The sequence below is a fragment of the Geotrypetes seraphini genome, chromosome 7, assembly GCF_902459505.1.
Source record: "Geotrypetes seraphini chromosome 7, aGeoSer1.1, whole genome shotgun sequence".
NCBI lineage: Eukaryota > Metazoa > Chordata > Amphibia > Gymnophiona > Dermophiidae > Geotrypetes > Geotrypetes seraphini.
In genome coordinates, this window is record NC_047090.1 from 53,021,596 (window position 1) to 53,049,451 (window position 27,856).

Sequence of the window (27,856 nt, forward strand, 5' to 3'; positions counted from 1 at the left end):
CTTTGTCCATACACTACTCAAACCAATTCATTCACACAATTTAAAGCAAGGGAATAATAATGATTTACTTATAAAAATCTTTATAACTAAAGATCTTAGTTCCAAAATCTGTTAATTGCAAAATGCTGTTTTTTGGATAAATGAACATTATTATTTTTAGGAAGCCTAATTAACATAGAAAACTTTTTCACTGAATATCATATATCTTAGAAATAAAGGCCTTTTCGTGCCTATGGCTATCAATAAAGTTTGTTCCTGGAACTAAGCTCATCAATCATCTAGGCCCTAATTCATAAAAGTAAATTACACCACTGTGAAGGAGTGAGGGGCACTCTCTCACCGCAATTATACCACTATACAGCAGGAGGCGCTAGCTCACTGGTGCTGCATTTACAACCCTGGAAAGCAGGAAGTGCTGTCTTTCAGAGGTTATGAGTAGACCTCCTTAGGATAGGTGGGACAACCCTGCTATGTTATGGGGGTGGGACTCAGGCAGCAAGGAGTTCATATGCCCTAAAGTGATGACCAGAAATTAATGAAAACAGAAAAACATTGCATAGGGCAAAAAAAATGAAGATCGTGTGCTGATTGAATGGGTTCAGCAAAGAAGATGTGAGCACATGTTATTGACTGGTTTGATTGCAATGAAGCAAGCCATAAAATAGCATCAAGAACTGAACACTGAAGGTGAGTGTGAATATTCAGAAGGTTGGCTGCAGAAATTTAAGAAGTGCCATGATGTTAAATCTGGGGTGAAAAAATGCTTCTGCTGAATAAAAGTCCAATAAATAAGACCCCGGCTAAAGACACAGTGCCTTGTGCTTTATTCCTTTAGAAGGTAGCCTCAGCCCCACCACTCCACCGCTAGTTCAATGTTTCAATGCGGGAAGGATTATGTGGGAACTCATCAGCTGCCCGTAACACTATACTCAAGAAATTTTTCTATAAATCGAAAACTGTTTAAAAATGTATATCTTATTAGCTTTAGAGTGTCATTCAGATAAATTTGTACTTAGCTTTGGTTAACAGCCAATATCCGGTGGAACCCCCGGATATTGGCTGTTAACCAAAGCTAAGTACAAATTTATCTGAATGACACTCTAAAGCTAATAAGATATACATTTTTAAACAGTTTTCGATTTATAGAAAAATTTCTTGAGTATAGTGTTACGGGCAGCTGATGATGAGTTCCCACATAATCCTTCCCACATTGAAACATTGAACTAGCGGTGGAGTGGTGGGGCTGAGGCTACCTTCTAAAGGAATAAAGCACAGGGCACTGTGTCTTTAGCCGGGGTCTTATTTATTGGACTTTGATTCAAGTTTGAGTGACCAAGGCTATACCCATGTTATTTAGAATTTATGCCATTTGTCTGCTGAATAAAAGGCAGCTGACAGTTACATTCATGAATTTACTAAGAGGATATTTGATAGAAACCTTGGTTCTGAACAAATTTACAGTGCTGATAAGACAGCTCTCTATTGGCACTATGTTCCTAGAAAAACACTGACGGCTGATGAATGAGCACCATCTGGTTTTAAGGACACAAAGGAGAAGGTAATTTTTCTTGCTTATACCAATGCTGCAGGCACACACAAATTAAAGTTGGCAGTGATTAGAAAAATTCTCAAAAATTTTTGTGAAACACACTAAATCCTTGTGAAATTGGCTAAAACACAAGACAACGTGTCCAAACTGGAACTATTGGAGAAATGCCATTAGGATCTCAAGCGCTCACAGCTAAAAGCCCAATATATTTTTCAAGCTAATAACCATAGGGTGAGCCATCATTGCTATAAGTTCTCCTATTTTAATTTCTTATTTTTTATCAAAAAACTTTTTTTGTATATATATTTTTTTATGTATAGATATAAATCCTATTTTGCTTCATAAAAGTTGCATTGCAATTCTTTCTTTGATTCATATACTGATTTTCAATTAATAAATAGTACTCTCTCACTCAAAATTGTAACTTAACGAGTACTTAGCTTCATGGCATTTCTCCAATAGTTCCAGTTTGGACACGTTGTCTTGTGTTTTAGCCAATTTCACAAGGATTTAGAGTGATTAGAAAAAGCCAACATTCCTAATGTTTCAAGGGTATATGTTATCTGTGGACTACTATGCTAACAAGAAAGGATGGGTAACCAGAGAAACATTTAGGCCCTGATTCTGAAAGCGCATCTAAAGTTAGGCGCTGTTTGGACGTCTAAGATAGGCATCCTTTGTAGAATCGCACTCAGCACTGTTTAGACATCTAAATTTTAGGCGTCCTTTAGAGAATCAGGTTTTGGGTGAGAGTTAGACATCCAAACAATATCCTTATAATATTTTATTATTATGAATTATTAGAATGGTGATTTTATGTTGTTTTTCATTATAATTGTGATACTGGGAGTTGGATCTGTTTAATGCTTTTATTTATTTCTCTTCCATCAGAGAGAGTGACTGGGATTCGAACCAGCAACATTAGGGTAGAAGGTTGTAGGTTTAACCAGTGTGCTACACAGTGAGCTAGCATGCTGCATAGCAGTTGCAAAACTAGGTCCTATAGGAATTGTAAAGGAGGTCTACTTTTGAGCATAGTTTGGGCTTCAGATAAGACCTGAGTTCTGTGGACGGAACTTAGGCACAGTTTGGATGTCCTTAATTGATCTGCTAAATAAGTCTCTGGGTTTTTATTTTTGCTTTATTAAGCTCAAAATACATTTAATAAGGCACCACATAAACAGATCACATCAAAACAGATATATTGCATGCAAAACCCCTTCTATTTTTGTAGACAGACAGCAATGCTATTTGCTAATTAGAGGAAAAGATCCATTAACTGAAGCACAGCACATGAAAAACATAGCTTTAGGTTTCTTGCTAAAAAGCTACCCTTTATTTCTGACTAAACAGTGTTCCAATCAGCTCATTCTTGAAAGCAAAGAAAGCATATAAAATATATATAGATTGCATACATATCTTGATTTGCAAAAGCTTAAAAACAGAAAAAACAGATTTTGACCTTAGCATGGCTTCTACTTCATTGCAAATGGAGGTGTGCAGCTGCACAATACTGACCTCATTGTGAGATCATCAAGATGCACCTGAAAGGTAGAAAGCCACAATTAAAATATGTGCTGGGATTTGAACCTATGACCTCTGGAAGATGAACACAGGGCTTTTACCTGGTGAGCAGTGTTCCCGCTAAGCTGCGCTGGGGTGCGCTGGCGCACAAAATATTACCTCGCAGCGCACATGTTTCTCGTCACAGCGCACACAGTGTAGAGCACAGTTCTTCAACCGCCGGTCCGCAAACAAAATCTTGCCGGTCCGCGAAGGATTCGGTTCCCGCCGCAACGAAAGGCCGGCGTCAGCTGACTTGCAACTTCCTGTTGCAGTCGCTGTGCCGGGACTCCTGCCTTCGCCGGGACTCCTGCCTTCCACCGCATTTGCCTCCTGCCTTGTCTCCGCACCTCCAGACCAGCAGCGGCAGCTGTGTATGCTTTTAACTTCGGCACAGAGCTGCCCCTAATCAATAGTTTAGCGCGGTTTCATAAGGCAGCCTCGGGGCCTTTGCTAGGCCGGCCCACATCGCATCATCGAAGCGGGCCGGCTATCAAAGGCCCCGAGGCTGCCTCATGAAACCGCGCTAAACTATTGATTAGGGGCAGCTCTGTGCCGAAGTTAAAAGCATACAGAGCTGCCGCTGCTGGTCTGAACTCTTGGGCCGCTGAAGGAGGGCAAAAAGCAGCTGTCCTGGAGGTTTCCCTTCCTCTCGCCTTTACAGGTTCCTTTTTTCCACCTTTTTTTTTTTCCTTCAAACGGCAACGGGCCCCAGCATCGACATCAATCAAGTAAGTTCCACTGTCAATCAAGCGGTTCTGCTCGGCCAAAGCTTCCCCTGTGACATGAGCCACCCTCAGGGGAAAGAAAGTGACCCACAAAGGTGAGGGGAAGGGGGGCAGATGATGGAAGTTGGGGGGGGGGGGGAGAGAGAGAGAGAAGGGGCAGATGATGGAATGGAGGAGATGAGAGAGAGAGAGAAGGGGACAGATGATGGAAGTGAGAAGAAGGGAGAGAGAGCAGAAGGCAGATGGATGTCAGTTGAGAAGGGAGAGCAGATGCTGAATGGAAGTGGGGAAAGAACACATACTGGATGGAAGGAGGAGATAAATAAAGGGGGAAGAAAATAGTAAGATAATGGAGGTGTGAGGGAAAGGGGTGACAAGCTGTGTGTAGACACAGTGAAAAGAGGGAAACGGGACTAAATAGTAAGAAAGAATTTAATTTAGATGGAGGCAGAAAATAGAGAAGGAAGACCAGAGAAGAAAAGGGAAGAGAGAGCAGAGAATGATCAGATCTGAGTGGAGGAAATGAGAAGAGAGATATGCTAAAAACCACAGGGGGGAGGGAAGGATAGAGATGCCAGACCATGAGGGGAACAGAAGGAAGATGATGGATGCTAGACCAAATTGGGGGGTGGGGGGGGGCAGGAGGAGAGATGGCAGGGAAAGACAGACAGTGAATGGAAGGGGCAGATGCTGGACTGAAGAGACAGAGAAGGTTATCATGCTGCTGTACCGGGCCATGGTACGCCCTCACCTGGAGTACTGCGTCCAGCACTGGTACTTTAAGAAGGACACGGTACTACTCGAAAGGATCCAGAGAAGAGCAACTAAAATGGGTTAAGGGGCTGGAGGAGTTGCCGTACAGCGAAAGATTAGAGAAACTGGGCCTCTTCTCCCTTGAGCAGAGGAGATTGAGAGGGGACATGATAGAAACATTCAAGGTACTGAAGGGAATAGACTTAGTAGCTAAGGCAGGGAGAACGAGAGGGCACTCTCTAAAGTTGAAAGGGGATAGATTCCATACAAACGTAAGGAAGTTCTGTGGTAGAAAGCAACATATTTATTTGGCTCATAACTTGCTGGCGCCCGATATTTTTAGCTCACAGTGAAAAAAGTTTGCTCACAACACCCGCCCGCTTAGAGGGAACACTGCTGGTGAGCCACAGCCACTTCCTTTTGTGGTTGTGGGGGTTCCTACCATGAGAGCTTAGTGATCCTAGCCATGTGATGTTGAAAATACCTGAGAAGATCATAGCTTAGCAGATCTCCAAGCCATCTTATCAGATGTGAGGAAGAAAGATATTAGTGAAAGCTGCTGCAGCTCAAAGGTTAAAAGCCCTGTTCCCATCTTCCAGAGGTCATAGGTTCAAATCCTAGCATATATTTTAATTGTGGCATTCTACCTTGCAGGTACACCTTGATCTCACAATGAGGTCAGTATTGTGCAACTGGGGTCTTTATCTGCCGTCATCTACTATGTTACTATGGAGAGGAATCTCCCACAGTCCAATGCTGGTGCAACCGCAGGCAGCACAACATGTCCCGGATCTGTCAAATAAGCTTTCCACAGGAGATTCATGAAGTCCAGAATAAAACTCATAGAATCTCAAACTGGCACCTCTTGGGTCCCACCACTTCCATGCACTTGCATTTCATGTAATCACTGTTTGGTGTCTCGCTATACCTCATGTGTTATATTTCCCCATATACTTTTCTATCATAAACTGTATTTCTTCCCTTAGCCTCCTGTGTTACATATTGCTTTGTAACTATTGTTTTAATGCTTTTATTAAATTTTTTAAAATTATTTGTACTTATTTTATGTAAACCGCATAGCTGTTACACGATTTGCGGGATATCAAAAATGAATAAACTTGATTTCTTCCCGGCCACCAGACCCCTGCAGTTCTTCAGCCCTAGAGGACTCGGAGGAGGCTAATCCTAAGGTTCATGTTCCTCTCTTGCGTGCTTTGTGGCATGCGGTACCCAAACTTTCCTCTGCCAGCCAGCCAGCACAAAACTGGCAAGATTTAGGGGCAGAACAGGCTGAGGAGTCCATTCCAACTTATTTTGAGTCAAATTGAGGGGTTGTAAGGCAGATGGAGACTTTAGAAAAAAAAGATAATTTAAAGTTGCATTGCAATTCTTTCTTTGATTCATATACTGATTTTCAATTAATAAATAGTACTCTCTCACTCAAAATTGTAACTTAACGAGTACTTAGCTTCATGGCATTTCTCCAATAGTTCCAGTTTGGACACGTTGTCTTGTGTTTTAGCCAATTTCACAAGGATTTAGAGTGATTAGAAAAAGCCAACATTCCTAATGTTTCAAGATGGCTGCCATCAGTGAATTGACACCAAAAACAGCTTGTGGGGGAACCTCTGAAGTTCAAAAAAGTCAGGGGAAGGAGTTTTGGGGATGTGGGGCCCCAGAACTCTTTAAAATCCTAATTCTCAGGATACCCCCTCCCCCCCCCATTTTCCCCATAGGGAATAAAGGGCTGTACTTGCTGTGCTATGTTTGTGCCTGCCTGTGTCAGCTTTATATGCAGCCTGACTGTAAGGAGCAAACCTTTCTCTCTTAATGTCTGTCACAAGTGATCCAAAACTGAATATCTTTGGGATGCAAGTCAGACTGGCACCAACTGTGAACTCAAATCCCACAGATCCTCGTGCTACAACGGGGGGGAGGGGGGGAGTGAAAAATGCAGTTGGCTCCCTGAAGCCCAAAGGAGCTAACGTAGGGGCCTCACAGCCTGCGCTGTAGCCTCTGATAAACCAGAAGGCAAACTAGCTCCCAAGTGAATGGTCCCAGAGCTTAAAAAATGCATAGAGCAGATAAAGCTAAGGATTGCCTTGCAAGCTGCAGACCACCTCTGTGGAATCTGCATCCTCTTACAGGCAGAGTAGCCCCAAATTGGAGACCTCTAGGCACATAAACCTCACAAAATGGAGAAAAAAAACCTGAAAATAATAAAACTGAACAGATTAAATCAGAACACACCTTCTTAGTTTGCTTGCAGAAGGAAACACTGGAGAGAGCACTATACTCCACTGGTGAAGAAGAGGAGCTGAAAGATGTGATTGACATCTTTCTGCAACAGTTCGTGACCAGAGGATATTCACCTAGAGTATAGGCTCCTATGTTTATGTAACAGAATTTAAGTTAAGCTTTGGAGGAGAGGAGCAGAGAATAAATGCATTATGCTAACTCATTTTACCTGTTGATTACCTCCCCCCCTTTACAAAAGCGTGGAAGAGGTTTTTAGCGCCAGTAGCGCTGAATGCTCTGCACTGCTCCAGTAGTCAAAGTTCCTATGAGCGTCGGAGCAGCGCAGAGCATTCAACATACTGTCTGGCACTAAAAACCTTTTTCGCATTTTTATAAAAAGGGGTGGAGGTAAATATGCAAACCAAATATATTACAGTGATACCTCGGTTTACGAGTGCACTGGTTTGCAAGTGTTTTGCAAGACGAGCAAAACATTTGCAAAATCGGTGCCTCGGAAACTGGGCGTGGCTTGATTTACGAGTACCCCCCAAAACGATTGGGCACCCCCCTGACGTGATCCGGCACCCCCCCCCCGCCATGATTGGCATTCCCCCACCGCTTCATACCGTCATCTGGGACTCAAGGCCCAGCAGAAGAGGCTCAAGGCCCAGCAGACGAGGAGGCCAATCTTCGGGCACCAGCATCAAGCACAGGACATGCCGGTGCCGATGCCCAGATGACGGTATGAAGTGGCGGGGGGTGCCGGATCGCGGCAGGGGGTGCCAAATTACGGGGGGGGGGCGCAATGCAGGGGGGGGCCTTCGGGGGGAGCAATGCCAGTTCTCGTGGAGGGGGGGAAACATATCAAAGCGAGTTTCCATTATTTCCTATGGGGAAACTCGCTTTGATAAAGGAGCATTTTGGATTACGAGCATGCTCCTGGAACGGATTATGCTTGTAATCCAAGGTACCATTGTAAATGATTAATGTCAAATATCTAATACTCAATTCATCTAAAATGGTTCTTTTTAAACACTGGTTAAACACTCAGAAAGTTTAAATTTCCAAGCAAAATGAAATATGTTGTTAAATGCTAATTATTAATGTCAAATAAACACTCAGTTCGTCTAAAATGGTTCATTTTATTTAAACACTCAAACTGAAATGTGAAATCGCCCAACCACGCATAGAGACTATACAAGCAAAATATGATGCTTAAAATGCAGAGAGGCTAACTTAGGGCTCCTTTTACTAAGGTGCTAGCATTTTTAGCACACACACAAAATTACCGCTCGCTAAACTGCGCGGTACGTTTCTAGAATAACGCCAGCGGCAATTTAGCGCGCACTATTCCACGTGTTAAGGCCCTAAAAGGAGCCCTTAAACTTTAAAACTTAAAAAGGTAAAAAAATGTTAGAAAGTTAAAATCTCAGATTGTGTGCAATTCCACAAAGAAAATCTATATAAGAATAAGTTAAAGTTCAATTTATTTAATATCCCGCAAATATAAAACCAGGGTTAAAATCTAAGCGGTTTACAAACTCATATAAAAGGAAGGTTAAGAGACAAACGAATAAAAATACAAGGACAAAAACAATCAACATCAAATAAGAACATGAGGAAAGAACGAGAAATTAATTACAATAAATCTGCGGTGTGGCAAAGGGAAAAAGATAAAACATCAGGCTAGGGAGTAAAAAGAGTCCCAAGTCTCCCAGTTCCACAAGGTTCTCTTGCAATTTTTCACAATCCTCTTGCGATTTTAACAATTTTGTGTCATTGGCAAATTTAATTATCTCACTAGTTATTCCCATCAGATAATTGATAAATGTGTTAAAAAGCAGCAGTCCCAGCACAGACCCTTGAGGAAACCCTGTTTACACTTCTCCATTCAGAATATTGACCATTTAAACCTACTCTCTGTTTTCTGTCTTTCAACCTGTTCTTAATCCATAATAGGACAATACTTCTATCCCATGACTTTCTAATTTCCTCAGAAGTCTTTCATGAGGTACTTTGTCAGATACATACTTTCAACTGGCTCATCTTTATCCACATGTTCATTCACTCCCTCAAAGAAATGCAGTAGATTGGTGAGGCAAGATTTCCCTTGATTAAATCCATGTAGGCTTTCTCTCATTAATCCATGTTTATGTATGTGTATATGTTCTGTCATTTTGTTCTTTATAATAACCTCTACCATTTTGCCCAACACTAACATCATACTCAACAGTGTATAATTTCCTGGATCACCTCTGTAACCCTGTTTGAAAATTGATGTCACGTTGGCCACTCTCCAGTCTTCTAGTACAGTTCTAGATTTTAAAGAAAAATTACAAATTACTAACAATAGCTCTGCAAGTTCATTTTTCAATTCTATCAGCAGTCTGGAATGTATTCTATCTGGTCCAGGTGATTTGCAACTGTTCAGTTTGTCAAATTGACCCATTACATCACAGAATACATTGTTACTATACCAGACTGCAATCGCAGAGGTATTTGTATTGAAGAGTTACATCTATTTGATCAATTATAACATCTGATATGAATTGTGCCATTAACTAATTGCATACAATCAGTTTACCCTATATAAAACCTTTTGTAAACCTTATGAGCTAGAGGAGAAGAGAAGACATTCTGTTTAAATGAATTGCTACTGTTATAGTAAACTGTGCTTTCATTAACTGAGAGAACTGTAAAGTTCCAGTTTTGAGTTCTACATTGGTGCATCCTAAAGAATATCTGCTTGCTGGCACTGCTTGAAAAATACTTGCACAAATATGTGTCTTGCAGAAACCCATACCGTAGATTTTGAAAAACAGCTCCTTATTTGGTTCCCTCTGGAAAAAAACTCTGAGAGATACCACTCTGTATTTCGAAGATTTTTTTGTGAATGGCTGTTCTCGCTGTATGTGCTGCCATTAGAGCAAAATATCTTTGTAAAATAGTCATACCATGGAGAGTTTATTACAGGAGTGTACCATTTTTCCTGTAGCCTCATATATTTTACAAATAGCACCATTTACTTGCAGTCTTATATTTTAGAAAAGACTCCTTTATCATCATAACTTTGCTGATATTTATACAATCAGTGATATGCTGTCAGTTGCTTATCAAAGGGCTCTCCCTAGCTATGTTCATGTGGTGAAGCTTGGGCATCCCTGTTAGCTGTTTAGTGGTAGTATGGTTTTGGAGGAGGCCTGAGCCCAAAGTGGTTGAGAACCAGGCCTCTAAGACTCCCTCCTCTGATGACTATGCTGCACAGCAGTGGGCTGGTTCCTTGTTTCAGCTAGTATAGCAGCCTCAGCATTTCTGGCACTGCTCTCTACATCTTACTTCTCCAGATATAATAGCTAGCCAAGGACCTTCCTCTTTCAGTGTGGTATGAGCCAAAAACATAGAATTCAAAAAGCGCTAAGGCTTTATTCCAGTTGCTGTTTCCCTCCAAGAGGGGTCTCCTTCCACTATTACTTAGGCCTCCTTAGATCTAAGCATTCTAGCTAGCTATTGCCCCATATCTGATCTTTGTTTTCTCTCATAATGCATGGAAAGAGTGGTCTTTAATCAGTTCTACACCCATGTAGAACAGCTAGTGGTCCAACATTCCCATCAGCCAGCAACGGACAGCTAGTGCATAGTTAGCAACAGAAAGCACCCAGCAGAGACACATAGCCAGCAACAGACAGCAACAGCCAGCAGAGACACATAGCAACAGACAGCACCCAGCAGAAACACACACAGCAACAAAGACAAGTTCAGGAATGGCAGGGAAGACTAGAAGCACCAAGACTGCAATCAAGATCACAGCTCTGGCTGCCGAAGAGATCCAGATGAAGACCACAGTCTCCGTGCAGACCGAAGAGGACACCCCCAGATGGATGACGGAGGTCTCTATGCAGACCGAAGCTGAGCCCTAGCTGGAGACTTCAGTCTCTGTGCAGACTGAGGAGGACACCCAGCAACAGCCCATCGGAGACATCCTACAAGAACTGATGAGTCTGAGGGAAGAAATGCGGCGGCTAAGAAGTATTCAGGAGGGTGAGGCGTTCATCGATGAACTCCTCCAAGAACTGTCCCAAAACTCCGAGGAAGTGTACAAAGACAGGTCCATCTTCAAGACACCCGAACCGACCAAACTTGCAGTAATGGAAGTAACGACTGGGAAGATACTCGAGGCAACTAGTCATCTCTGCAAGCAAGCACAGAAGGCGGTCCTCCTCTTTGTTATCTTCGTTATCTTCATGCGGGCACAACAACCCCACACCGACACCACAAATGACCCTGAGCAACAGATTTCAACTCCTACAAGAAGGACCCCCCAGCGGAACTCAGGAGGATATTCAGGAGTGTAATCTTGAAACCCAGCAGACGACCCCAACTCAAGAAGCAACGAATCAACACCCTCCCAAGAAGCGCAGAGTGGTTGTTATTGGGGACTCTCTGCTGCGGGGAACCGAGGGACCGGTATGCAGACCAGATCTACAATCAGAGGTTTGCTGTCTACCAGGAGCCAGGATCCGAGATGTGGCTACCTGCGTAGGAAAAATAATCAAGCCCCAAGACCACTACCCGATGCTCCTCATACACGTTGGAACAAATGACACAGCCAGGAACTCACCGGAGAAGATACCGGAAGACTTTAGAGCCTTAGGTGAGAAGCTAAAGCAGATGGAAGCGCAGGTGGTTTTCTCCTCCATCCTACCAGTGAGAAACAAGGAAAGAGCTAGAGAAGAAACGATCCAGAGGACAAATGAATGGCTACGGGGATGGTGCAAAGAAATGAACTTTGGCTTCCTGAACCACGGAGAGACACTGCAGGGACCAGATGGGCTACACCTAACCAGAAGAGGGAAGAACGTTCTGGGACGACGCCTGGCTCACCTGCTCCGGAAGGCTTTAAACTAGGTGAGCCGGTGGAGGGGACCCACTCTCACACTAGTAGGGTAAGTAACTCCATCTTGGAGCCTGAGGTAAGTAATCGCGCGAATACTGAAGGGGACAGAGGCAATATCAAGGGATATAAGGGCAAGATCAAGGAGGACAAAACATCTCGCGGCAATACAGAGGAAGACAGTGCGAGAGGCAGAGAGTCCATCTTGGAATTTGAGGTAAGTAATCACGTCAACAAAGAAGGAGACAGGGAGAGACAGAGACTGGGGTAAGAAATTGCGCGAATAATGAAGGGGGCAGAGGCAATACTAAGAGCGACAAAGGCAAGATTGAAGGGGATAAACAATCTCGGGCAGAAAACACTCAATGCAAGCAAAAAGAATGGACAGCCATGTATGCTAATGCCCGTAGCTTGGGCAATAAAATTCTGGAACTGGAAACAGAAATGAGAAACTCCGACCTTGATGTGGTGGCGATATCAGAAACGTGGTTCTCGGAGTCCCACGGATGGGATATGGGCATACCAGGATATAATTTACTCCATCACAACAGAGAGGGCAAATCAGGGGGAGGAGTCGCTCTTTACATTAGAGGACATCAAAGTTACTAAAATCACAGACATCAAATATACAGGAGAATCCCTCTGGGTGAAACTTGCCAGGGGCAATAACAAATGTCTGTATCTTGGTATTGTGTACAGACCACCAAGACAAAAGGACGATGCGGACCAAGAACTAATTGAAGACATTGAGACCATCACACTGCGAGGAGACACAGTGCTGTTGGGAGACTTCAATATGCCCGATGTGGACTGGAACAAACTTTCAGCTACAACCAGTGACAGCAAGAGGCTACTAGCCTCCATACAAGGAGCACGCCTCAAACAGATGGTACTAGAACCCACCAGGGATCAGACGATCCTGGACCTGCTGCTCACCAACGGGGACAGTGTCACAGAGGTGTCAGTAGGAGAAGCTTTGGCCTCCAGTGACTACAACATGGTGTGGTTCCACCTGAAGAAAGGAATCACTAGGTCAAATACATCAACTAAGGTCCTAAATTTTTAATTTATTTATTTTTTAGTATAATATTTCTTTATTGGACAAAAGCAACATCAGTCAGAACAGTACTGAGCAAAAACACATCCGCAAAAACATAACATCCGCCCAGATCGGGCAGACGACAATCACAAAACAATAATACCAGACCCGTGTGGTGGAAAGGCAAGACTAGAAAATGGAAGAAAATGAACGTGTAGAAAGAGAGAAATCCAGAGAGAAGAAAAGAGAAGCGGAGCGCCCCCACAGAGGCAAAAGAAAAAGACCCCCAAGAGCGAGCTGTGCACTAGGGGAAGCAGCACTAGGGGAAGCAGCACCCATCCCCCCTACAGGGGCAACACAGCCCAAGAGGTTAGCAAGTTAACAACAAACTCTTTTCACGATGCGGAAGGGACAACCAGTATCCCTCCCACACATCCTGAAATTTGGTCCAGCGGCTCTCAACATATGTCCCCACTGCTCTACGCTCCACAAGAGCTAAGTCATAGAGGGACAAATGCCACTGAGAGAAGGAGGGAGCATGTGGTGCCCGCCAGGAAACTAAAATGGCCTTCTTAGCCAAAAGGAGAGCCTTGAATACCAACAACCGCTGCCCAGCGGAGCAGCGAGAAAGAGCAGCTCCATCATAAAAAAGGGCAATAGTAGGGGTACATGCAGGCAACGAGGGAGACAAGGAGGACAGAAAAGCCCAAACTTGCAGCCAGAAAGCCCGTATCAGAGGTCAAGCCCAGAACATATGCCCCAGGGTAGCAGGGTTCACAGGACACTTGGGACAACAGGCGTGTTCAGCAAAGCCAGCCCGATAAGCCCGCTGTGGGGAAATAAACATTCTGTGGAGAAATTTGTATTCCTGCTCCCTGTGAAGCATACTAGAGGAAAGAGTACGCAGAGAGACAAAACAATGAGAGATCAATGTGGACGGAATAGTGCACCCTAAGTCAGCGCTCCATGCCCCAGCCAACAAGTCAGCCCTCTCAATCGCTAGGACTTCACGCCATAAAACTTTCAAATCTGATTGAGCGTGCTTTGGGTGTGGTTTGGGCAAACACTCCTGTACTGACTTTTAATCATTTCCTTCACTTCTCAAAGCTTTGACAAGAAGCCATTTGTCATCTGCTTAGTCTGTAGAAGTTCCCTCTAGCTCTTTGCCTTAAGGCACTGCTTTTTATCTTCCATATGTCAGGGGTTCAAGTCTTGATTGCGGTTAGCAAATATTTGATATTCATTTTTCTACCAGAAATAAAACCCTCAAACTCTTTGTCCATTCCTTTGCTTAAACATATTATGGTTCAGTTTTAATTATTTGCAGCTATTGTCTGATTTTTAAAGCAGCCTGTTCTCTCATTCTAAACCCCCTCCCCCACCCCAACACTCCCTCCCCCAATTCTCAAGCCAAGCTGAATTTACCAATACTAATGTCTCTAGGATACATCTCAAAACATGTACCTTCCTTCAACACCTGTGCAAGCCTTCTGAAGTTTTAGTAAACTCTTATATCTGTTGCCCTGTGCAGATATAGCATAAAAAGAAATACATTCCTACCACAATGGCTTGTAGTTGAGAGCATATGAATGTATCTGATGCACCTGTGCCTGCAAACTGCAGAATGCTGATGAAAAACAGCAAAGTCCACCACTTATGAGAGCTGTTAAAATGAGTGAAAGTGAGGGTAGGATTTGAACTGGTGAACTGGAGAGGATAGACAAGACATAACAAGGCGCTTTAACTTGGTGAGCCACAAATGGCTTCTTTCAGTCAGTGGAGAGGTCTCTTACCATGTGAGCTTTGGATGCCCTAGCCATTGCAAGATCTAAATAAATGTGCCTGTAAATTGCACAATGCTGTTGAAAAATAGCAAAGTCCACCATATATACACTCAAGTTTCAAGTTTATTAAAGATTTGTTTGACCGCTTATTCCAGTTTCTAAGCGGTTACCATAATAAAATTACAGCTTAGGAAGCTGTTAAAATGAGTGAAGATGAGGATGGGATTTGAACCGGTGAGCTTGAGAAGATGGATAAGGTGCAACTAGGTGCATTAACTTGGTGAGCCACAAATGGCATCTTTCTGTCAGAGGAGAAGTTTCATCCCATGACAGTTTAGGATATCCTAACCATGGGAGGGTGAAAATAAGTTTGCCTGGAAAGGGAAATGTGCTGATAAAAACGGTAGAGTTCACCATCTAGACCAGTGGTTCCCAACCATGTCCTGGAGGACACCCAGGCCAGTCGGGTTTTCAGGATAACCCTAATGAATATGCATGAGAGAGATCTGCATATACTGGAGGTGCCAGGCATGCAAATCCGCTCCATGCATATTCATTAAGGCTATCCTGAAAACACGCCTGGGGGTCCTCCAGGACAGGGTTGAGAACCACTGATCTAGACCCTCTTATGACAGCTAATAGGAAGCTGTTAAAATTAGTGAAGGTGGGATTTGAACCGGTGAGCTTGAGAAGATTGACAAGGTGCAACAAGGCGCATTAACTTGAGCCACAATTGCTTTCTTTGTGGTGATTGTGATCAGATGATACAAAGGCAGGTCATTCAACTATGATATGACAGGGCAGTGAGATCCACTTGAGTAGAAGCTGATGTAGCTCAATGTGTTAAAAACCTGTGCTGATCATAGTGAGGTTGTGAGTTCAACCCCCAGCTCATCTTTTAATTGTGGCATACTACCTTGAAGGTGCAACTTGATGATCTCACAATGAAGTCAGCTTTGTGAAGCTGAAGAGCTCCATTTTGCAATGAGGGAAAAGGTTTCTTTTTAAGCTGGAAAACCAAAGGTGCCATAATTATTAAATCATATTACTGTTTGGATAGAAAAGTACTATGTTTTCCATGCAATATGTTTATATTGATGTGCCCTATTGATATGGTGGTTTATTAAATCTATTAGGGAGAAAAAAGAAAAAAAAACCCATATTCGAACTCGCTATAGGAAATATCATTGCGGAAGCGGAAAGCACACTTAACTTGCGTCTATAGGAAGTCGCTGGCTATGAAAGCTGAACTCCATTGAAATGAAGCAAAAACTACACTTAGACCAGCTTTTCCTTCGCCTGCATTTTCCACGATGTTTAGATGCGGTCTTCCGCCTAGCTAATGTCTATGTGGTGCCTATTCTTAACCATGCCATTACGCCCTCGTAACGCCCAGGTCTATAAACTTGGATGCGAGTTTTCCCAAAACTCGTGTCCAGCTTGCGTCTATATTCTGAGAATGCCTACCTGATGCCTAACTCCATCTAAGTTCCAATTAATGCTTGTTAAGACCCTTAAATCGCTCATTATCCACTTAAATCGGATGCCTAAACCACGCCAAAAGTTAGGCGCACTTTACAGAATCGGGGCCTACGTGTACAAGTCGTGCCTGGAAAATCGAAATGATGAACTAGCTAGATTGGGGATGAACCTGTTATGGTTTTGAAGCAAAGGCAAGTAAGGGAGAATGGAAGCCTAATTCGGGGCTCCGATCCTCAGCCACAGCTTTTTCCCCTATATTAAGCTTTCCTTGGTCTCCTACCTGTGATTTTTTGTGCCCCCATGTTGCAGCGTGATTGGTGGTCAACTCACAATGTCTTCTAAACGAAAAGTAGAGTCAGAGAAACCCCTAAACTGGGCAACAGACAAGCCGGCGGCTCATCTGCCACGTTGAGGGAGCGCGCTGAGTAGCGAGAGCAGGCGGGCCTCAGAGATTACTTCCTCTTTCTGCGGGATGAGTCTGTGCTGAGAGTACATTCTTTTCCTTTAGTCTGGAGGCAAGCAATTCAGAAGACTCCTTGGAAAGATTTAAGACTCTGATCAGATCACTCAATTCATTCTGGTCAAAACTTTCACTATGTGAAGTTGTTTGGGAATCACTGTCATTGCCCCCATTTTTTTTTACTTTGTGTGATATCAGACATACAAGACTCATCCTCTGAGAGCTGACGTATTTCACGGAAAGGTGGAACGGGTACACAATCCGAGTGCGGAACAGGTCTCTTGGCTGAAGGTAGATCACAGCAAGACATTACATTAGTGATTTCTATTCCGCCATTACCTTGCGGTTCAAGGCGGATTACATAAGAGTTGTTGTGAAATTAGGTAATACATGTTGAGTAATTTGAACATTTTAGATTTGATAAGGAGTAGACAGTATATAGTAGGTGGAGCTTAGGATGGATCTGGTCGTGTTAAATAGGTTTATGTATTTTTTGAAGAGTAGAGTTTTTGTTTCTTTTTTGAAGGTTTTGTAATCTGTGATCGAAGACAGCAGATTGTTGAGTTGTCTGTCTAGTTTTGCTGCTCTGGTGGCCATTAGGTTGTCATATAGTTTTCTTTGTTTGACATTTTTGGTTGGCGGGTGTGTGAATAGTGAGTAGGTTCTCCTGTGTCTGGTTGAGGTGGATTGAGTTAGTCGGTTGTTCCAATAGGTTGGGCTATCTCCATTTGTAGCTTTGAATAGTAGGCAATAGAATTTGAAGTGTACTCTTGCTTGTATTGGGAGCCAGTGTGAGTCATGGTATGCCTATGTGATGTGGTCGTATTTTTTCAGTGAATAAATGAGTCTTAGGGTTGTATTGTTTGTAGTTGCTTTATCATGGTTGCTGGGCGGTATAGTATGTTGCAGTAGTCTCTTAGTCCAAGGATAAGAGATTGTACCAAAAGTTGGAATTGTTTCCTGTCGAAGAATTTTCGAATTTGTCTTAGGTTTCTCATAGTTGCAAATGATGTTTTTATTATTTTGTTGATTTGTGGTTGCATGGTACAGCCTCTGTCAATCAGTACTCCAAGAAGTTGAAAGGGGTATGAGATTGAGTTTATTACTAGGTTTGTTAAGGTTGGGGTTTTGCTGTTTTCTAGGAGGATGAAGTTTGTTTTGTCAGAGTTAAGTTTTAGTTTGTGTTCTGTCATCCATGTTGCTACTGTTTCGAGTGTTCTGTGTATTGTGCCTATCATGGTGGGCAGTGCATGGCCGAAGGGGAGGAGAATGGTGATGTCATCTGCATAGCTGTAGGAGGTTATGCCATGTTTGTCTAGGCAGGAGCTGAGGGAAGCTATGTATAGGTTGAATAGTGTGGGAGACAGAGGTGATCCCTGTGGAACTACGCAGGGGTTGGACCATGGTTCTGATTTTTCTTTGTTTGTTTTAACCCTGTAGGTTCTGGATTGTAGGAAGCCTTTAAACCATAAGAGTACCTTGCCTGAGATTCCTATGGAGTCTAGTGTTTGTAGGAGGATGTCATGGTCTACCAGGTCGAAGGCTGCAGAGAGGTCTAGTTGTATGATCAGAATTTTCTTGCCTGTACTGAGGTGTTGTCTAGCTGTGTCTATGAGTGTTCCTAGTAGGGTCTCAGTGCTATAGTTGGTTCTGAAACCAGATTGTGTGGGGTGGAGTAAGTTGTGGTTTTCTAGGTATAAGGTTAGGGCTTTAGCTACTTTCATCAGCTTGACATACAGTGGGATTGAGGCTAAGGGTCTGTAGTTGGAAGGTTGGTCCGTTGTTCCTTTGGGGTCTTTTAGTATTGGAGTTTTGATGATTTTGCTGAGGTCTTGTGGGAAAAGTCCATCTGTTGTAGGAGCAGGGAGCAAAATAGTGTACTGGAGGTTTTCAATAGGTATGGGGGGCAATGGTTAAGGTCACAGGCTGCGTGGCTGTATTTATTATATAGTTTGTTGAAGTCTAACCATTGTATGGTGAGAAGTGGGACCAGGTTCTGTCTGCTGCAACTGATTCTTTCTCTGTGGGGGGATTTGAGATCTCTTCTAGGTGTGTGGGAATTCCATTGAATGTGGCTCTGATATTTGCAATCTTGTTTTTGAAGTATGTGGCTAAGAGGTGGCTGAGGGAGGGGGGAGTTGCTGTTGGTTAGGTAGGGTGTGGTGTTTGTGAGATCTTTTAGTAGCTGGAATATCTTTTTTGTGTTTTGGGGTCCTTCTCCTATTTGCTTTGTGTAATATGTCTTTCTTTTTTCTTGTCACGATTATTTTGATTGATGCCTATGATATTAACAATACAAAAATAACAGTCATCGAAGTGGTTTTTCGGTTCCCTCCAAACCATTGGTACTACAAATTTCAGGCAGCATATGTCGGGATAATTCAGGCAGCTCTGTCTTGAAGTAGCCATAACTTCTATGGTGTTTGAGCTGCAAAACTGAAATGAGTGGAAATATACACACACACCTCCTATAACTAATGCTCATAGGCTCCCTGTGCTAAAAAATGCTATTGTGGTTTAGTAAAAGGGAGCCATAGTGCAAAATATAGACAGCAGATATAAATTCTCAAAACGGACACATTTTGATCACTAAATTGAAAAAAAAATCATTTTTCCTACCTTTGTTGTTTGGTGATTTCATGAGTCTCTGGTTGCACTTTCTTCTTCTGACTGTGCATCCAATCTTTCTTCCCTTCTTTCAGCCTCCTGTATGTTTCCTCTCCTCCTTCTCTCCTCCTCATTCTCTCCCCCAACAATACAAAAATAACAGTCATCGAAGTGGTTTTTCGGTTCCCTCCAAACCATTGGTACTACAAATTTCAGGCAGCATATGTCGGGATAATTCAGGCAGCTCTGTCTTGAAGTAGCCATAACTTCTATGGTGTTTGAGCTGCAAAACTGAAATGAGTGGAAATATACACACACACCTCCTATAACTATTGCTCATAGGCTCCCTGTGCTAAAAAATGCTATTGTGGTTTAGTAAAAGGGAGCCATAGTGCAAAATATAGACAGCAGATATAAATTCTCAAAACGGACACATTTTGATCACTAAATTGAAAAAAAAATCATTTTTCCTACCTTTGTTGTTTGGTGATTTCATGAGTCTCTGGTTGCACTTTCTTCTTCTGACTGTGCATCCAATCTTTCTTCCCTTCTTTCAGCCTCCTGTATGTTTCCTCTCCTCCTTCTCTCCTCCTCATTCTCTCCCCCAACTTTTTCTTTCTGTTTCATTGCCTCCCTTTCTTTCTTACCTTTTACAATCCAGTGTTTTGGATGTAAAACTACATTTAGAAATATGTAAACACTCTTAACTACATCTGCTAACTTTTTCGCAAAAACACAAACCAGGTAACAGAAGACAAAGTTGAAAAACCCGTTAGAATTTAAATCTATGTGCAACTGTTTTAAACAGATCAGGTTGAGAAACTTTTGACATTTAAATTTATGTAGCCTAAGGAAACCATGTTTACCATCTAAATTGTTTGCACATTTGTTTGTTTATTAAAAACGTTATATATCGCATAACGGCCTAAAAGGATCTAAGCGGTTTACAATGCATAAATCACATTCATCAAGAAAAGAACTCCATTAAAAACAGAAAAGGAAAGATTAAGAACAAAAGTTAAACTTTTTTTTTTCTTCATAAATATTATAACAAACCACATCTCAATAAGAACCATTCTAATGGCAAAACAATAAAACACTCAAATCTCAGCGAACCATAATTTATATACAGTTAAAAATTCTCCATTGCATAATCAATCATTATATAAACACAAACACAGAACAAAGGTAATTTTGTCATTTGAGCTTTACGTTTTTATGCCAATGTCCATTATAAGAAAGGAAGTAGATAAATAGTTGTGAAACAAAGGTCATTATACACAAAAAATGTGGGTAATTTAAATACATAAATTTCCCATTCATAAAAGAAAGCTTGCCCTGGATCAGTAGCATGGAATGTTGCTACTCTTTGGGTTTTGGCCAGGTACTGGTGACCTGGATTGGCCACCATGAGAATGGGCTACTGGGCTTGATGGACCTTTGGTCTAACCCAGTAAGGCTATTCTTATGTTCTTACGACATCCCAATTCTGCAGAAGAGGTCTTTTAAATAGCAATAAAAAATTAATACATTCAACCATATCTAAGAAACTAAAGCTGATGCAGTCTATCTAATGCAATTTTCAGAAACAGCACCCCAAATAATCCCAGGAACAGGCCAAAACCCCAAGGCACCAAAAAAATGTGTTTTGTTTTGTTGGCCTGTGGTATGAGTGTCAGTATAGTTGCAAAGTACATGTGTACTTTGCTTCATATTTTAACTAGCTTTTAAAGAGAAACCAGCTGGGTTGTTTCTGTTTACAAATTAGCTTACTAATAAGCACCTGCTACTTTGCACCTGTTATTTATTCAGAGATGGAGGGAGGAATGTTAAAATAATGTACATACTTTTGAAAACCGCACTTCCTAGAAACACCACTTTTTATCCTAGTTAAAAAAAAAAAAGTGCTATGGAAGTCTTGCATGCTTATGAATAAATGAGAGGGTAGATTTTAGTCTGGCCAATTTACAAATACCAGAGTAAATGATTTGAAATTTGTTTTATTAAAGATTTATTGTTTGTTCTTGCCTTTGTTTTACTTCTAGGTAACTGACGATGGGGTAATAGCACTGGTCAGTGGGATGTGCTCTCAAAACTTAAAGGTACTATAGTTTTACATGCTTTTAACTTCAAATTAGCAAAGAGATTGGATCCATTTTTGCTGTAGTAATAATAATAATAATAAAAAATTAATTTTTATATACCGCCATACCCGATAGTTCTAAGCCAGGGGTGCCCAATACGTCGATCGTGATCGACCAGTAGATCAGAAAGGCAACTTGAGTCGATTGCGTAGCCCATCCCGTAATAGACTCGTGTTGCTGTCCCGATCTACCGGCCGATCAGCCTTCCTCTCCAGGACGTCAAAGACGCCGCCGCCGGGCATCCAGTTTAGTCTGTTTTTTGTCATTTCGGGGGGGGGGGGGGGGCTGTGGCGGCGGCAACAGCCTGAAAAAGAAATCATCCTGGCTGGGGTCGGTGTCATGCTCCAGAGCTTCTACAACCTTCCTATCTGGCCCTCTCCCTTCTACTTGCATCCGGCCACACCCCCTGCTCTGCGACTCTGTTCGGCAACTCAGCAGCAGCGATCGACACAAGTTTCTGACGTCGGGGCCTACCCTCTGCGAGTCCCGCTTGTTTCAACTTCCTTTTTCTACAAAAGCAGGACTCGCAGAGGGAAGGCCTCGATGTCGGCAGCCTGTCTTGATCACCGTTGCTGACGAGTTGCTGAAGAGGGCCGCAGGGCAGGATGTATGGCTGGATGCAGGTGGAAGGGAGAGGGTCAGATGCAGGACTCGTGGGTGAGGGAGGAGAAAGAGAGAAGGGAGGGAAACAAAAGGAAATATTTCATACCGGGCTGGGCCGGAGTGGAGGGAGGGTGGAAAAATTCTGGCTACAAGAAAAGGACGGAAAGCTGAAAATGGAGATAGTGACACAAAGAAGAGAAAGGGTAAGCAGGACCTACTGAATGAGGATAGAGATACAGAAGGGACATGAAGAGGAGGTGAAATAGAGACATAGAAATAATGCTGAAAAAGGGTGGGGGGAGATAAAGACATTGAAAGGGCAAATGGTGAACATGGGGTAAAGACAAGGACAGAGACAAATGAAGATTCTGAAAAAGTGGTGAGATAGGGATATAGGGGAGATGGATACAAAGAAGGGTGATGCTGGAAAATAGGTGGAATGGTAATTCTGACAAACATAGAAGGGAAATGCTGGATCAAGGAGAAATGGGGCTCAGGCTGGATGGAATGGGGAGAAATGCCTGGTTTGCCCGGAACTTCCTCTCCTACGTCAGAATTGACATCGGGGAGCGGAATGTTGGTCAGCGCGACGCTTCTGCAGGGAGAGCTTGGGGCGGCGGTGGCTTGGGGGCTGTTCCCCGATGGCAACGGCGGCAAACCGAGTGGCTTGGGGGAGGGCAGGGAGAAAGAAAGAAAGGGGGCAGGCAGGGAGACAGAAAGAAAGGGAGGCAATGAAACAGAAAGAAAAAGTTGGGGGAGAGAATGAGGAGGAGAGAAGGAGGAGAGGAAACATACAGGAGGCTGAAAGAAGGGAAGAAAGATTGGATGCACAGTCAGAAGAAGAAAGTGCAACCAGAGACTCATGAAATCACCAAACAACAAAGGTAGGAAAAATGATTTTTTTTTCAATTTAGTGATCAAAATGTGTCCGTTTTGAGAATTTATATCTGCTGTCTATATTTTGCACTATGGCTCCCTTTTACTAAACCACAATAGCATTTTTTAGCACAGGGAGCCTATGAGCATTGAGAGCAGCGCGGGGCATTCAGCGCAACTCCCTGTGCTAAAAACTGCTAGTGTGGTTCAGTAAAAAGGGAGGGAGTATATTTATCTATTTTTGTATGGTTGTTACTGAGGTGACATTGCATAGAGTCATCTGCCTTGACCTTTTTGAAAAAAAAACCTGAATATGAATGATAATTAATATTTTCTCTGCCTTTCACTGTGCTTTATGGGTTTTTTTTTTTAACTTTCATTATCGGTAGATCATTTTGACTTGGTCATTTTAAAAGTAGTTTGCAAGCCCAAAAAAGTGTGGGCACCCCTGTTCTAAGCGGTTCACAACAATTGGATAAGATACAAACAGTACAAGTTATTTAAAAAGACAGCAATTGAAGGGAGATTCTCACATGATTATTTTCATTTTATATCCTATAGCAGTATGTTCTACATTTTGTTTTATTGTGTACTGGTTATTTGAAATGTCTAAACCCTAGCTTAGATACGTTGCTGCTTTTGATAACGTTACTGTTCATGATGTGTGTTATTTAATGGGATATAATGGTAATAATACCAGTGAAAGAATGGTTATAGGGGCTGCTTTTCTCCCTCAGTGCATGTTGTTTCTCTGAACAGAATTATATAAGGGAGGAGAAACAGTGCTGGGGACCATGAGGCCCTGATTCTGTATAGGACGCCCAGGAGAGGTGTCCTATACAGAATCGGTCCTACACTAAACCCCGATTCTGTAACCGGCATCCATGGTACAGACACCGGTTAGAGGATCGGGTTAAATTAGACGCGGCCGCTATACTTATGGCAGCAAGGGATGTCCCTGCTGCAATATGTATAGTGGCCTGTCCCATCGCCGACAGGAGGATGCCCAATCCTCCTGCCGGAACCCCCTGGAACCCCCCTCCCCCCCCAAACTGGTAATCGCGGGCAGGAGGACGCCCAATCCTCCTGCCGGAAAGCCCGACGACGCTCCCCCCCAAAACTAACCTCCCTCCCCCAACTAACCTTTACATGTTGGTCGGCTGGACGGGTCTTGCTGCCGTCCAGCCGACGGGCCCGCCTCGTGGAAATGAGACGGGCCCGCCCCTTCCCGGCCCATCCCCGCTAAATCTAAGGCCTGATTGGCCCAGGCTCTAGAAGCCTTGACCAATCAGGCCTTAGGCATAGCGGGTCGGCCCATCCCCACTAATCCTAAGGCCTGATTGGCCCGGGGGGGGGGGGGGTCGTCGGGCTTTCCGGCAGGAGGATTGGGCATCCTCCTGCCCGCGATTACCAGTTTGGGGGGGAGGAGGGTTCCAGGGGGGTTCTGGCAGGAGGATTGGGCATCCTCCTGTCGGCGATAGGACAAGCGGCTGCGACCGCGGGGAGATCCCTTGCTGCCATAAGTATAGCGGCCGTGTCTACTTACAATGTAGACCAGCATTTTGCTGGCCTACATTTTAAGCATCTCTTCCTCTACTAGGAAGACGCTTAGGGCCGCCTAGGTTCGCCTAAGGCCCTTAGGCGAGCTTAGGCATCTTGCGGGTCTCCCTAGGCTCCCGGAGGCGCCTTCAATATAGGCGGCCTGCTTGGGGAACATTTTTTTAAAAAAACTTGCATCCCGATTGGCTGATTAGACAGCTGTAGGACGCCTACAGCTGCCTAAAATCGGGACGCACTTTGGAGAATCAGGGCCTGAGTGTGCATCTTTGCTGTAAACCACATTTGCCAGCACTTTTATCTTTTTATTTTGCTCTCAATGCTTTTAAAAAGAGTATACTTAAGGTGACCATATGTCCCGTTTTGAACGGGACAGTCCTTTTTTCAGATCCCCTGTCCCGTTATCCCCACTCACAGCTTTGGGACGCTGAAATGTCCCGTTTTTCAGAGAGGGCGTCCCGAAGCTGTGAGTGGGGACAATGGGACAGGGGATCGCAGCCTGGATTCGGCAGCGGCAACATCGCTCGGTCCCCGCTGACCCTCCTATCTCTCCCCCAAGCAAACCCTTCCGACCCTCCCAGTGAGATGTCCAAGCAGCAAATTTCCCTCCAGTAGCGTCGGCAGCCGCAGCACGCTAAACAGGCTGCTTTGCAGCTTTCTCCTGCCAGTGAGTCCCTCTGCCGCGTCACTGTTAAAATGCTGGTTGTACAAGGATGTCTTTGAGACCTAATTGTCAGATTTTCTTTTGACCCTGTTCACTGCAGAAACTTGTGTTTCCTCTGTATTAGGTTCCGAGAAATTTAAAAAAAAACAACTCTTAATTTCCTTTTTAATTCTTATTATACTTTTAAAATTTTACCCTCCTTTGTACTCTTAATTTCCTTTTTAATTCTTATTATACTTTTAAAATTTTACCCTCCCCTTGTACTTACCTTTGTTTTCTTTACTATGCTTATTGTAGTTCTCCCCACTTCCCTTATGTATCAGTCCGTAATGTTCATGTGTTTATTGTAGTTAATAACTAAGACCCTGTTTTTAATTGTAAATCACTTTGAATTCATGATATTGTGATACATCAAAATTTTAATAAAACTTGAAACTTGAAAACTTGAAGTATTCAACATCCCCGAGGCCAAAAAAAGCAAGGCAGGTCCCATAGCAATGTCAAAGTCATGCTGACCATCTTCTTTGACTCCAGTGGCGTGGTTCATCACGAGTATGCACCACATGGCACAACCACTACCAAGGGGTTTTACGTCGCCTTCGTAATTCTGTGAGACGCAAACGGCCAGACCTGTGGGAAGCGGTCAATTGGCAGCTCCATCATGATAATACACCTGCCCATTCTTCTAATTAGATACGGAATTTCCTGGCCAAACACAACACACCTTTGATTCCTCAGGCTCCCTACTCTCCCGACTCGAAGTGTCCCTTCCTCAGCGACCTGTTGCCAATCAGAGAGGTGATAAATCAAAAATGCTGCCAGAACCAGCAGGCAGTTGATATCGCAGAGGAGGGTGGCATCATCGGTTCTGGCGGCGTATTTGATTTTTCACCTCTCTGATTGGCAACGGGTCCCTGAGGAAGGGACACTTCAAGTCCCAGAAACTAGGCTTGGTTGGACCTATTTAGGAGGCCATGCAGGAATACTGCTCTTCTCACCTGACTACTAGACCAACGGATGAACTTTTAAGCTAAGTACTGAGTTTTTGTCAGGAGTTGGTTGGGGCATTCTTTCAGTGGGACTTCCTGCTTTACAGATGCACTTCTGTGATTTATAGATTTAGAAAATATCACTGTTTATTTTGAACACTCAATTGTTTTTAGCACACGTGAGGTGTCCAGTAATGGTGTGCGAGTAAGTGGGTTTTTAACTCGCTCCCAGTTGTGTTAAGCGCTGGGGAATTTTCTTCCTTCGCTGACCTTTCACATTGAGGACATCCCGTTTCACAAATTAATTAATTATTTAAATAACCGTTTGTTCGCAAGTGCTTATGTATGCAGGTAAGTCGCCTGTAAGAACTCATTGATGAGTGCTGCTTTAAACTAAATAAAAGCATAAAGTTGTTACTCATCTGACCTAGAAATTATTCAGCACATAGTCCTGTTTAGATGATACTATTACTTGCCTATCTTGGGAAGGCTCTGTATTGGAAGCCCCAGCAAGATTCCTGCTGTTGATTATTATGTTTTATTTTTCTTGTAGGAGATTCACATGAGTCGCTGTGAACATTTGACAGATGAAGCAGTGGAAGCAGTTCTAAACTGCTGTCCTCGGATACATACACTCCTCTTCCATGGATGTCCCCTTATAACAGGTCAGTTAAGTTACATGAGTTTGTCTTCTAGAGGCCTACAAATATTTTCATTATATAACTTAGCAGATTTTGTTGGTAATTTTATGAAGTGTTTTCACATAAAAAGCAGGTTTTACACACAGAAAATAACTATTCTTGTTCAATCCCACTTTATTCAGAGACCAGTGGGTTGTTTATCTCCTCCCGCCAGGGATCTGTAGGAAGCTTCAAACATATGAAGCTTTTACCCCCTCCCTCTCACACTCTACCAGTGAGCATGCTCCTTCTGTATCTTCAGTCTTAAATTCCTACAGTCCAGGCTGTAGGAGCTTATCATTTTTGCTTGTGTTTCTTTTAGTGATTTTTCAATAATTTCAGTACTTGTCATTGCGATTTTGCCCTCATGCTGTGGAGGTTCTCTGCAGGGACATCCTTGAGGCGGGAGATCACAGACTGTGAGAACAAACAAACCATTCACCAAAAAGTTCCACAAGGAAAGCGGGGGAGCAAATAGAAAGAGAGCAACTGTGGAAGTGATGATCTTGATAAGAGTCTTTTATTCAACCAATTGTAGTATACACAATGCAGTACATAGGCAACACAGTAAGAGAATTATGGTATGGACCCAACACAGCCTGTATTTCAGTCACAAGAGACCTTCTTCCGGGGTCTGATGTTAATATTAACCACAGGAAATGGATTGCAAATAAGCAAACCAATATACCGTGTGCAGAAAAATATTGCCTAACAAGCAATGATGCCGGGTAACAAATCTCATCGCTTGTTTGGCAACACTTTTCTGGACACGGTATATTGGTTTGCTTATTTGCAATCCATTTCCTGTGGTTAATATCAACATCAGACCCCAGAATAAGGTCTCTTGTGACCGAAATACAGGCCGTGTTGTGTCCATACCATAATTTTCTTACTGTGTTGCCTATGTACTGCATTGTGTATACTACAATTGGTTGAATAGAAGACTCTATCAAGATCATCACTTCCACAGTTGTTCTCCTTGTATTTGCTCCCCTACATAGTCCTTCCCATCCTTCTGTGCAGCACCTCCCGACTGACACCCCCACCCCCCCTCCATACACACACAAGCAGCAGCAGTGGCTGAGCCGTTAGAAGCAGTTGCTGTGAACAGACTGTTTGTGGCCTACTCCGCCAGGGCATCTTTTTGCCATGTAATTTTTGTGATCTATTAGTAGGGATTTGAAGAAAAGAATTTGTTTAGTCATGCTTGCTATTGTAATCTTGCGATTTATTAGGTAACATTTGAAGA

The 27,856-nt window shown here is 43.1% G+C and overlaps 1 protein-coding gene across 1 annotated transcript in view; it reads left to right on the top strand.

The window, feature by feature from the left end:
* AMN1 (antagonist of mitotic exit network 1 homolog) overlaps nucleotides 1-27,856 on the top strand; it is a 125,383-nt gene that overhangs the window by 72,464 nt on the left and 25,063 nt on the right. The window contains exons 5-6 of the mRNA XM_033952401.1: nucleotides 21,140-21,196; nucleotides 26,481-26,592. Coding sequence (XP_033808292.1) covers nucleotides 21,140-21,196; nucleotides 26,481-26,592 — 169 coding nt within the window. The remainder of the gene's footprint in view (nucleotides 1-21,139; nucleotides 21,197-26,480; nucleotides 26,593-27,856) is intronic.